Consider the following 13,333-nt stretch of genomic DNA (forward strand, 5'->3'; position numbering starts at 1 on the left):
CTATCAGCCCAGATGGTTGAGGTATTTATGCGCCATCATAGCATTAACTGTGTTTTTGCTTTGGAAGGTGGGTGTTTGATTTCCAGGGTAGAGTCTAGCCTTTGGAAGCGTGAGTGAGTGAGACAAAGTACCTGCAACTGCCACGACCAATTAGTAGGAGATGTACAAGGAGCAGCCTTCTCAGAATGAATACAGTCCTTCATAGTCTGCACTTCCTGGGAAATTCACATGACACACAATTCCCGTTACTCAATGCCACCAATGTCAATGTCAGGAAAACGGGAAAAAAGAGCACAGAGGGAGTCCCTAATGAAAAAATCTAGGCTGCCCCTGTTTCCTAGTTCTAATATCAAGCCATTTTCTTTCCTTATTGTATCAAAATGCACTAAACGTTCTCACAGAATAAGAAATTACAGCTACCTGCCTTCAGAAGACTTCAAGCCCAAAGCTGTCTTTGTGAAGGTCCTATGTGAATTTTGTAACTCCATGCACGTAGCATACTGTTTAATGATTTCTAACACTATTTTAGTTGATGCTACAGAATATATGTTCACTTTTGATGGTCTTCAAAACTTCCACTAATCCTTTTTGGGCGTTAAGTCCTAAAAAACGAAAACATTTTCTCAGAGAAGTAGTTATGGCACAAGGCAAGTGCCTAGGTATTTCAGAACGACGAGTGAGTTACTCAAGCCGGGCAAGAAAAGGAAAGCCTTTAAGAAAGAAAGTTGCTCCTGAGGGGGGAAAAATTACAAGAGCCTCTCCTCAAAAGTCTTAGAGACAATAAAAGTAGACACAGGACTAACAAATTTGTACACGAAAGGGGCTTTCTGCTAGCCATCACCACTCCAGTTGAGAAACGCAAACTCCTTTGCGGAAACAGCATCCAAGTTCCCGCTTGGGGCGGGACCTGCGGGTTGGGACGCTGTCCTGCGCTTGCGCGTTGTTTACTTACACATTATTGGCTGTCTCAAGGCGGCGCCATCACTGGTTACCAGTTGGCGCCTGTCTTTGCCAGTAGGCCAGGGGGTCCTCAGCGTGCGGGAGGTGCGTGCATATGGGAGAAACTGAGGCTCCGTGGAAATCTGAGATAGAAAAACCTTCCTGGACAAGTCTTGTTCTAAACACCATGGAGTGCGAATTCGACGTGGCGAATTTGGAGGGCGGCGAATTTGCTCCGCCCTTTCCTCCAGCATAAGAAATTAAGCTGGCCTTCGGAGTGCGCACTAGCCCGAGGGCTTAAATCCCAGCGTGGACTGTTAACCGCCGCCAGGACTCGGTGAGTTGACCCCAACTGTGGCTTCAGACACATTCTGACATCTCCACCCAGCAAGACATTTTAATCTGCGACACAGAATTAGTAAACGTGCGGCTGACCCTCAGTGGGCTTCCACTGACAACTCGGCCCTCCTAAAATCTAGTGCGAAAGGGGACAGCAACTTCCTCCAGTCTTTTAGACAGATTCTCAAACTCCTGTAGCTTCTCTTTATAATGCGGAGAAGAGGTAGCCCCTTGTAAAGTAGATTCACAAGTGGGATGTAAAGGAGTTCAGGTTCATCAACTCTTTTCAGAATGGGGGAAAGACATTTCTTTGAAGGAGTTTGTGCTTTGTTTCCCCGATATTACTAGGTTTATATCCGGACCAACCACAGGTTCTAGAGAAAGATGGATCATTAAATTCAACAACCTTTCCCCCCCTTTTTATTAAACAGGCACATCATGACCATTATGTTGACATTTGATTAGCTATTAGTTTGTTACTAAGAAGGAGAACTGGATTCTTGACCTAATTCTGTCATTCCTTTCCTTTCACAAAGTGGCTTTACACTCGAGTAAAATCTTGAGCTGCACTTTTACTGTTCAGGTTAGATAGATATAAAATGTTGTTAGGTTTGGTTGTTTAAATTTACTGTTGAAAATTTTAAAGTGGCTGGGAAATAACTTTGTGTTGTCTGTCCACATGTTAAATGACTATACGTCTCCTAAGTTGATGAAATCAGACAGGATTTCAAAGGAAGAATCATACGTTGTTTTAAGTATGGATATTTTCCCCCTTTAGGTATGTTAAATCAACTTGGAGTGTGTATGTAATTTCTCAGCCCCTTGCTAGGCAGATGAAGCCACTGCCCCAGCTTCTTGAAGTCCAGCCTTCCCTGATTCATACTTTCATCATTTCCTCATTGCCGCCCCACCCAAGGAGAGCCAGCCAGCTCAGTTCAACATTCACATCTATCTGTGCGTGAGCCCTGACTTGCCTTCTCAGCATTATTTTCTACAGTTCTAAATACAAATCATGTGCTCCTGTCAAACTAGCTTCTTGCTTTTCCTTGAAGGAGGCACGGTACAAATGATTAGTCAGGAGACAGCTGTTAGCCACAGTCTACACCTTACTCATGCTGATCCTCCAGCTGGCGAGCATCTCCTTCATTTCTACCTGGCAAAAGTCTCCCCACCCCACAAGCCTCAACACAAGGGCTGCATTCTCTATGATCTTTCCGATGGAGGGAGGTCTTTTCGATATTTGAACCCCTACAGCACATAATAAGCTCTCCATAAAAAATTGTTGAATAAATGATATTTCCTTTTCCCTTCATTCATCCATCCACCCATCCATCTGATCAGATATTTATTGAACATCCACTATATGCCAAGCACATGCAGTTGGTAAAATCTGGCTCTGAAGCTTATTATGGTATTGCAGTTCTCTGCCCTCGTGGGGAAGGATATATTCTTATCATCCAGGAACACTTCTTGTTGTCATTACCAACAATTCCATTATGTCTTAAGTTGCCTCCTCATTGGCAAATCTAGCAGTGCATGTCAAAGTTCTGCATTTGTGCACTAAATACACGTCTAGCCTTGTCTTATCCTTTCTATTTCTATTTTTATTTGCCTCAGTTCCTCACTTAATCTTTCTGTATTGTATGTATTTTTATAGCCACCTGAAGTCCTCTTGAAATGAAGCAGAGTGCTAATAAAGAGCATACAATTAAAAAAAATCAAGTACTTGCCTCCAAATCGTAAATCCACATGATGAAATCTCACTGAAAGAGCTCTTGCTACAGAGGAGTCAGTAAAATAGAGGTCTTTCTTGGACTCTGTTCAAGGGGCTAAGTTTCTGAGGTAACTATAGGGTGATCTTACTTATAACGTGGTCCCACAAATATGGTCTTAAGAAAATTAATTAGGAAACGCTACTATAATCATTCTGGTGGCTTCTGGTATTTGAAAACTGCATTGTGAAATCTAGGACTGTTTCACAGAGGCTGGGAAACATGAGGGAAAAACATGTCTATTTATCTTGAAAAACTTTTTCTATCATATTGACTAACTTTTTTTAAAAGCCAAGGTCACTGGTGAAATGACTAATCAACTTTAGAGCAATAAGGAGAGCAAAGCTTAAAAAAATATAGATGCTACTGGTGAGAAATGACTCCTGAAATGAGAATGATTTAGAGAAGGCCTTCAAGAAATCAGTACCAACAGGGTTTACCAAAGCATGCCTTCTCTCTTCTCATGCTGCAGAAACTGCATACATCTGCCACCAGACAATGGTTACGCTAGTACCTACACCTTACTAGCAAAAGGAAGCTCTTTCACTCACGTTAGGATTTTGTTATTTTTGTATTCATATTTCTCTTTGAACGCTTTTAAGGAATACAGCCCCATCCCATCTGTCTGGATGTGTCTCAGGTTTAACAGGTTATATTTAAACTAGGCAGATTTGTTGAGTCCTAAGACCAGTTCGAAACTTTGTTTTCACAAAAATTACTGATAGCGAATTTAATCCCCAAGGATGTATTTCACACACCAGGCACTGTATCTTTATGGTTAATCTTAGGCGAGAGAAAAATGGCATTGCCAAGCCTTAAATTAAAATGAAAAAATGACCTCAGGAAACCAGAGCTCTAAACACTTAATATAGAGGAATGAAAAAGAAGATCTGGAAACAGTAATTATTTGAATTTAAATGGCATACATTGGCTATGGGTGGGATATGCAGTTTATTTAAAAAAAAAAAACTAGTGTCAGTTGATCTTTTAAACAATATTATGTTAAAGCCCAGGGCATCGACCAAGAGGACTTGTCAGGTTTGGTTGTTTTATCTACATTTATCAGGCTCTGGTGCTGCTTGTTCCCTGGGCTGTGAGCCTCCAAGGACAGATGTTACATTTCTTTTTATTCCCATTGCTTAAGACTTGATACATTCTTGATCAGTGTTAGTTTTGCATAAAAATGTGCTTTTGCCTCCTGTTTATAATCCTGAAACATGCCAAGGTGGCACAAACCTCAACCTTTAAGAAAGAATAGACTTAAACATTAGTTGATGTTCTGGAAAACTTTTGGCATAACTCTAGATCCAGGAGACAGAGAGAGCAAAGAATTTGCTATTGCGCCTCCCTTTCGGGAAATTCTCACAAAGATTTTAGCTTGATCCAAATTGTGCCTTCACATACATGCGTGCACATCTCAAGGCAGTGTTGGAATCCCTGTAACCCAGGACTAGAATGCATAGACCATGTGTTTTTTTTCTTGTTGCAAATGTTCTCTTCCAGCTTGTTTCAGAGAAAATACCTTTAAGAGCCCCCTCTATGGCCCAGATTTAGACCTTACCAGATTTTTCTCTGGGCCTCAGTGAAACTACTTTGGGAAATAACAGGAAAAATACACATCTAAAAGTGAGCTACTCCAGAGGAATAAGGTTCAGAAGTGAAATGTGACCTCATGGAATGCAGTTACTAAGTAGCTGTGCTTCAATATTTTTGTTTTCAGAGCAGCACCCAACAATCAAGTGGTTGCATATCTCACAAAACTACAGAATTTATAATTTTAGAAATCTGAAGTAGAGTTTGCAATGTGATCTCAGTGGCTGGGTCACTTTGCCTTGGAAAGCTTTTTTATCTGATCGTAAGACAAACAGCCTACTTCTTCAAGGCATACTAGTGCCATGAAATCATGCTCCTACTTTGCCCGCTTTCATCATATCACCAGGAGCTTAGAGTCTGGTATAAGAGAAGGCATGACAGAGAGTTAATTTTTGCCAATGCCCTTCTGGCCTTCACTGCAAGAGATGGTTATTCAGTTTTTTTCTTTTTTCTGGGCATTTAAGTAGAGCTTTGATGGTGCTTCTCACCATATTATTGGGTCTGCATGACTGCTTTATGGTGCGTCTGAAATCTTTGGGGTCATGGTCTCAGAGTCCCTGACCTTTGCTGTGTCCTAAAGTTCTAGTTGGGAGATTGTGAGAACCTTGGCAAAGGACAAGAGGCATGCATCTCCATGAATTTGTTTTTGTGAGATTGCAGGACACAATGTGGCTTGCTGAGGAAGTGCCACGTGCCACCTGGCCTCAGGGAGCAGCTCTCAGCCCAGCACGCTGAAACAGAGCTTTGCCCTTGTGGTCTCAGGTGGCTGACATGCTGCCTTGTGCCCACCCCTGCCTGCTTTGGCACATCTCCAGGAGGAGCTGCAGCCTCAGTGTGGTCCAGGAAGTTTACTCCCTGCTTCTTGGGGCCTTAGAAGAGAAAAGATTCAACCAGCAAAGCGAAGGCCTGGGAAACGTTTGCTGCCATCAGCTCTGATGGTTGCACCTAAGGTAGAACTTCTTGTAGCTTCTTGTTTAGCTTTTTTGTTTTTGTTTCTTACAAGGGGACCAGCTATGGGACCTGGGTTAAGCCCTTCGACAGAACCATCCTGAAGAGCAGAAGTGGCAAATGACAGGCTATGACTGGGGACTGACTTTGGGGAAGGCTGGGTTTTTGCAATGAGAGCCAAAGACGTTTCCACCTTCTACCCCACAGGTTAAGTTACTGAAAATAAATCACCATCATTTCTACACATTTCTTGCGTGTTTGCTCCTACTCTGGAGAGTAATCTAACTCATCATTGGCAATCAGGGCCTCTGAGTTCTGTTTGTGTTTGCTTTTGCTCTTCGCCTTGCTGCTCGTCTGGGTGTTTGCCTGTGCATCTGACATCTGCTGGTAATAGAAGCCTTTGTCTTCGGCAGGCCCGCCCCAGTTCTCCTGGCTCTCGCCCTCTGTGGCATAGGAGAAACCTTCTTCCACCGAGAAGGGGTCGTCCACGTCGTAACGCTGGTACGTGCTTTGGTGCAGGGCTTCTTCTCGGGCGCTGATTTCCAGGGTGCTGTTCCAGATGCCGTACCCAAAATAAATGAGCATACCTGTAGGTGGGAGGTGGGGGGAAGCACAAGTGGGATAAGCAGTTGCTTTGGGATCTGTGGGTCAAGCAGGGAGCTCACTCTCAATCGTGAAAGCAGAGCTGGTGCTGGTTGTGTTTTCTTTGGTCTATACAGTGTACTGAAAAGACTCGAATTAGATGCTGTTTAAAAATTGGGAGATCTTGCATTAAGCAACCCATATTTACAGCTTCCCCTAAAAAAGTCAGAAGGACTGACAACACTGTACCCACATTCCGATATGGAAACGTTTGGCTGAGGTGAGAACTGGCTGCCTCTTTAGTTAGGATATGGGCTCTTGAGGTCACCTCAGTCCCCCCTCCCCTGTTGACATCTAGCTCACTGTACTCATGTAGGTGCTCGCCAGGAAATGTGCATTTTCTACTCTGGATTAAATAGTTATGGATCACCAGCAGTGTATTCCCAACCTTCTCATAGCATCTTATTATCCCATACCTGCACTTAGGGACTCCATCTTTTATTTCACCACGTAGCAACATGCATATATGATCCTACGATTTACTTTCCCATTTTTCACTCACCAAAGTCATAATACATTACTGCCACTCAGCTGTCCACTTTCATCTGTGGACTCTCACAGTGTCTAGTGCATGCCACTGTTTCGGCCCTTAGGGTATCTGTTGTGTGCTTATCTGTACAGGGTGGTTCTGTTTTATAGACTGTGCAGAAAACTGGCACTTAATGTTTGTTGAAGGAATGAATGAGAACTCCTGATACGCATGCAGTGTCCAGTGCAACCTTCTCATTCCAAGCGAAGGAAAGAAACCTGCCTTCCTAGTTAATACGTAGCATTAATATGGGCTAATGTTTCATTTCTATTAGAATTTTTAGGAAAAGATATATGAAAATAGTTTGAGAGACCCCATTTTCTACCTTGAAAAGCCCATGAAGGCTCAGGGCCTGGAGCGCTGAGAACTGTAGCCTTGGAGGCCATGGGGCATGATGGTTAAGAGTGCGAGGTCTGGGTTCAAATCATGCCTCTATCACTATTAGCTGTGTAACCCTGGACCAGTTATTGAGCCTCTTTGCGCCTCAGCTTTCTCTTCTAGGAAACCATGAGAGTACTACTGTACCTATACGTTGGGGTTGCTGTGAGGAGGAAACGAGATAAGCAGTGGTTCTCAACCCTGGCTGCACCTGGAGGGTCACCTGGGGAGTTTTTGCATAATCCTGATACCTGAGCCTCATCCTCTATAGAGATTCTGATTTAATTGGTCTGCAGTGTGACCCAAGCATAGGTGTTTTTAAAGCTTCACAGGTGATTCCAGTGGTCAGCCAAGGCTGAGAACCCCTGAGATCAGGAACATTAAAGCTCGTGATGTGGGAATTCCCTGGTGGTCCAGTGGTTAGGACTCGTCACTTTCACTGTCATGGGCCCGGGTTCGATCCCTGGTCAGGGAACTAAGATCCCACAAACTGCGTGGTGTGGCCAGAAAACGAACAAACAAAAAAACAACTCCTGATGCACATGCTTCACTGCCAACTTTGGCCATTTTGTGGCCTGGCCGCTGGGGGCCCCTCGGTTATGCACCCTCCTTCCAGGCCCCAACACCCTCTTCTCGGTGGCACTAGCCTCTTTGACTTTGCTAACCCTGTGGGCATCTGCTGGGCTGTTTGCTTAGAACCACAAGGTGAGGCCTGCTTTCCGCTCTGGTGCTTGAGGTATCCTGCTTCCTTTTGAATTTGCAGTGTGTCTTTTTAAGCTTGGATTTCCCCCCACCATCCCCCAGTGAAATCAACTTTCCAGGAGCCAAAGTAAGCAGAGATTTATAGTCCTAATTGGTAATAAATCCTGGAGTTAATCATTTGCAGACGTAGCTATTCTGAAATAGCGACTTCATTTGTTCTGAGCATGGCTCTTTACTCTTTCTTGTCTGGGGTGGATGTGGCCATGGGGGATAGTTATTATCCTTGTGTAGAACAAGGCGCCAAACTGAGGCCTCTCTTAAAAGGGCCAGCATGCTGCTTCTTGGAGAATGCCTCTGTTGGAAGCATGTTTGTTTCAGGAGACTAGGTTTATCCTCAGGCACACACCTCCTTATGTCCAGTTTTTTTTTCTTGCTATCTTTTCTCTTAGACATACAGGCAGGTGCCAAAGCTTGTCTTCTCCTTCAGCTTGGTATCTATTACATCAATTCTTTCCTCTTTGATCCCCTTCTTGGATTCTATTTATAAGCATGTTATTTCCCTACTAAACTTAATACCATTTTTTCTTTCCCCCTTTGCCCCTAGCTTCTCTCTTCTGTACTATACGGGTCATCATTTGAGCACTGGTTTGACATCTATTCTGACAAACTTTCCCCTGTCCCCACCAAGTATTGGGGTGTCAGGTAGATCGGTTTATGGGAATTCTCTGGGAGCCTTGGCGTGATTGCTCATAGGATCATAGATATTTAGAGCTGGAAAAGAGTCTATGTCATTTACCTATTTGAATACCTTCATTTTACAGACGAAGAAATGGAGGCTGGGAAAGACTGAGTCACAGCAGTAGCATTCCATGAGGATAGAGAGAAGGCTCTAGCTTACTCAGCCCTTCACACCCCCTCCACTGCTGCGTTATAGACTGTGCCTAGCGCAAAAATATTTGGTACAAGTTAGGTTCTATCTGGGGAGTGGCTGGGTCTGGAAGGAACATGAGTGTGTGTGTGTGTGTGTGTGTGTGTGTGTGTGTGTGTGTGTGTGTCTGTACGCAAATGTGTCGACTGTGATTACTTTGGGAAAGCAATCCATGGAAACCTACCACATAAATATTTATGGGCCTTCTAATGTTTGCTCTGAGCCCCCTACAGTTTCAAAGGTGTGTCACTCTGTCTTCAAAAATACATTTCAAATATGAGTGCTGTGAACCAAGAATCGACTGTGTGTATCGGCCTGACAGCATGAACAGCCGGCTTGGGCACATGCGTTCTCCTAGGGCTTGGCGTTCTGTCTGCCTTTATCCTTCTCCCTGGCCCTTGAATCAGTTCAGGAAAAGTGGTGTGAGGCAGAGAAGGACTGGAGAAAAGGAAGAATGGAGGAGGACAAAGGAACAGAGGGGAACAAATGAGCGGGGGCGGAGAGAAGAGAGAAACATGTATTACCATCTGTCACACATAAACAAGGGCTTTGTGTTGGAGGAGTAAACAGAGCTGCTAAAAGCCTCCAGTGTAGAAGCAGGGTGTTTTGTTTCTGCTCCTTTTTTCAGTTGGCCTAGAGAGGGAAGCATGAGGTCGTTTCTGAAAAATCTGTGGGGAGCTTCTGGGAATCCTGAATCATCTGAACAAAACTTCACACAACCCCTCTGGGTGCTGAGGTCCTACAGTGATGCATCCTTTATGTCACACCTTTCTCCCAAGGAACACAAAATGTTTTACAAATGTTGTTTTGTTTAGACTCCTCCTGGCCTGTTTCAGAATGGTGTGTGTGTGGGGGAGGGGGTTAAGGTTATGTGCGTTTCACAGGCTGGAAACTGCGGCACAAGGCGAAATACAGGACTTTCCACAGCTACACAGTCAGTGTTTAGGTAGTGTTCAGACTGTGGATCCTTCCGGGTCCTCCATGTCATAATCCAGGCTGCTTTCAATTGTTATTTCTCCCACCTACCAGGGGTGGCTGGGAGGTATAGACTAATTGGAAGCAATTTTGCTGAACTTTACTTTTGAAGAATTTAAAACATACAGAAATGGAGAGAATAGTATAAAAAAGCCTATGTATTCATTGCTAGCCTGCTCCCTCCCCCCTACTACTTTGTCTTTAGATTATTTTGAAACAAATCCCTTTCATCCTGTTTCATCTGTAAATGTTTCAGTATGTATCTGTAAAATAGACTCCTTTAAAAACCTTAACTTAGTATCATTATCACATCTAAAAACTGATAATAATTCCTTAATATGGAGCTTCCCTGGTGGTGCAGTGGTTGAGAATCTGCCTACCAATTCAGGGGACACGGGGCCCTGGTCTGGGAAGATCCCACACGCTGTGGAGCAACTAAGCACGTACGCCACAGCTACTGAGCCTGCGCTCTAGAGCCCGCGAGCCACAGCTACTGAAGCCCTCACACCACAACTACTGAAGCCCGTGTGCCTAGAGCCCATGCTCTGCAGCGAGAAGCCACCGCAATGTGAAGCCCGTGCACCACAGCAAAGAGTAGCCCCCGCTCGCCACAACTAAAAAGAAAGCCTGCGTGCAGCAACGAAGACCCAATGCAGCCAAAAATACATAAAGAAATTTATTTAAAAAAAAATTTATTTTAAAAATTCCTTAATATCATCTGATATCCAGCAGCATTAAAATTTCCCCAAATTATTATGTTTGGATAAACTCTTCATTTATTGAAGCTATACACTTATTTCAATGATTGCTTGCTATCATTGCTTGAAATAGTTTTTGGGTCCTGTCATTTAGGTTGTCACTGGGATTGGGTTTACTCTTTTGTAAACCCTTACAGATGGCAAGGTTTTATCTTTTGAAAGTAGATTTGCTTTTAGCATAAGCCAGAAGTCATTTGGAACCAAGCCTCAAGAATAAGATGGCTGATTGATAAATAATATTACTTATTCCATTTGGGTACTTAATTCTCCAGTTCCATAAAAACTTAGATCCACTGCTTTGTAGTTATACATCTGATACCTGAATGAATGAAAGGCAGGCGTGATGTTAAAAATCAGAAGGGAGTCAGCTTTTGTGTTGCAGCAGGGTCTTGGAGGCCCGCCTGCTGGGCTGGAGTTATTGTTTTAGTTGCTGGATCGTGGAGGGGCGGGACCACTCAAGGCAGTGACTAGTTAGCAGCAGGCACAGACGTGTTTCAGTATTTTAACAGCAGACACGGCTGTACTGGCCACCCAGTAATGGCAGTGAGTCCCGTGAGAGGCTGTTTGCGCTGAAGGGACATATTCAAAGGGAGGCTCTGGCTCCTTTTCCGGACAGAAGTTCCCGGGTAGAGAATATGCCTGCCATATTGTCTTCATCTTGTCTAGCCTGAGAGGTTCGGGCTAGACAAGATGAAGAATCGCGCCTTCAGCAACTGAACGGGCTTTCTTTATGTAACAGTACCTTGTGATCAGAAGGCCCTTTATACAAACACACTCCCTCGTCCATCATCCCAGAGAAGTTAAGAAGTGTGCAATATGCAGGGATTGAAATGGCACCAGAACTCACATCTCTTGAGTCTAAATGGAGGGCCGCTCCCATCCTACCCAGGGGCCTCCAGAGAGCTTTTCGGGATGTCAGGTTGCCTTCACGAGATCAGGGCACCTCAGTGCCAGCTGGCGAAACACCTACTTACTCCACTTGTCTCAGTCCATCCTGTGCAAATGAAGCAAATGACCTCAAACCTACAAGTGAGAGGGGTAGGGGTAGGGGGTCCTCTGAATCATATGGGAGAAATCCAGGACAAAAGCTCAATGCTGAAAAGAGCCCGGGTGACCTGGGTCTAGACAGATTGCCAATCCTGCAGGAACAAGCTCAGGTTATGAAGAAGGTCCCTGACCTCTGGGGTCCCCCAGGAGCTGCCTGTCCTCTGAACATGGCTCCACGCTCAGGGCCAAAAGAGGCGGGCCATCTGCCCTCAGGCTGGGTGGAACAGCCTCTTCCTGGGGCACGTTCTCCAGCAGGAAGCCCTGCCCGCTGAAGGTAACCAGGCGCTTTGTTATGCCAGGAGGCTTTTTTATTTTTACTACTCTGGAATCAACTTTCCCAAACAGACACTTGCCAATGCAGAAATGAAGATGGTAATGAGAAGGTGGCCTCCCATCCAGCACAGTCCCCGCCAGCTCCCACTTTGCTGGTTATTTTTTAAATACTCACAAGCCCTGTTGATTGTAATAACAGTAAGGTTTGTTTAACATGGTGTGGCCAGGAAGAGCAGGCTCAGGATGGAATGGGGACCGGGGGAGCTTCTCTTCTGGCCCTGCAGCTGATCTAACGTAAAGTCACATTCTTTATGCCTCAGTTTCCCACCTGCAAAATGGAGCTGGAGACCCTCATGTTATTTGTTGAGTATAATGGCTGTGAGACAGAATGCAATCTTGTCTAAAGACATATTAAGAAGCCCAGTAATCCAAGCCAACAGTTCCACCTCTAACTCAACAGAAGCCCAAGGGAAATGTGTCTGAGTGTCCACTGAAAACATGCACAGGAATGTTCGTAGCAGCTCTGCTCCTAATGGCCCTGACTGGAAACACGCTAAATATCCATGGACACCAGGATGGATAAATACATTGTGGTGTATCAACACAGTGGAATGCTAGACAGCAAGGAGCATGAACAAACTAAAACTAGAAGCACGAGTCGGATGCATCTCACAAATGGAATGCTGAGGGAAAGAAGCCCATCACCACTCTTTCACAGCGCTGTCTGTTAAGGGTGCACGGCACACACCCGCTCCAGGGCCTTCCACTGCCATGGTCTCCTCTGCCTTCATTCTCAGCCAGGTGTCTCCCTGTGTATCCCAGCACCTCTGCCAGCAGGCAGCGTCAGCTGCTGAACGATTCACCTTCTCCCTCCCTCCCTCTTGGAATCGCCCTGGCCCTGTGGCCATCCTCACTCTGGCCTCCGTGATTTTTCTTGCTCTTCTGAGCATGATTTTGATGTTGAAGCTGCCAGTTGTTTTCCTGTTTCCTTCAAGGAGAATGTCAAACTTATTTATGGGACATATCATCAGGAATTTGTTTATCTTGGTGCCCTGTCAGGTCGAATTCATGGCCCCCTTCTCTCCCTCCTCTTCCCTTCATCACAGTGGCTGCTTTGGGTCAGTTTCCAATAGGATTTCAGATGAGAGCTCAGGCGAAGACCGTAAAGTATGCCTTCTGTCTGGGATAGTGATGGTTTAGTACAGGATTTATGAGGGCCATTGCGCAAATCACAAGTCCTATCTGTTCTCTAAAGCTATAGACGGTAATTTGTTTTCCTCAGAGGGACTGAAAAAATTCCAGATGAAAACTTGACAGACTCCAGAGTAAGGGCGCCCACAGCTGGTCTAACAGATGATTCATTTACAGTAAAGGCCCACAGGGACCAGTAGACCTGACACGTGCCTGGAAAATACCATTGTATAGTGTTCTTACTGGTCCCTCCTAGTTTCATATTCCCTGAGCCCCTGCCCAACTCCTGAGGTATTCCTTTACAAAACTGCATCATCGA

General features: G+C 44.8%; 1 protein-coding gene across 1 annotated transcript in view; it reads right to left on the bottom strand.

The window, feature by feature from the left end:
• Positions 1–5,855: 5,855 nt before the first annotated feature.
• The window catches only part of SLC7A14 (solute carrier family 7 member 14), a 66,587-nt gene continuing 59,109 nt past the window's right edge, over positions 5,856–13,333 (bottom strand). The window contains exon 7 of the mRNA XM_033855466.2: positions 5,856–6,178. Coding sequence (XP_033711357.1) covers positions 5,856–6,178 — 323 coding nt within the window. The remainder of the gene's footprint in view (positions 6,179–13,333) is intronic.

Source organism: Tursiops truncatus, chromosome 4, assembly GCF_011762595.2.
Source record: "Tursiops truncatus isolate mTurTru1 chromosome 4, mTurTru1.mat.Y, whole genome shotgun sequence".
NCBI classification, from domain to species: Eukaryota; Metazoa; Chordata; class Mammalia; order Artiodactyla; family Delphinidae; genus Tursiops; species Tursiops truncatus.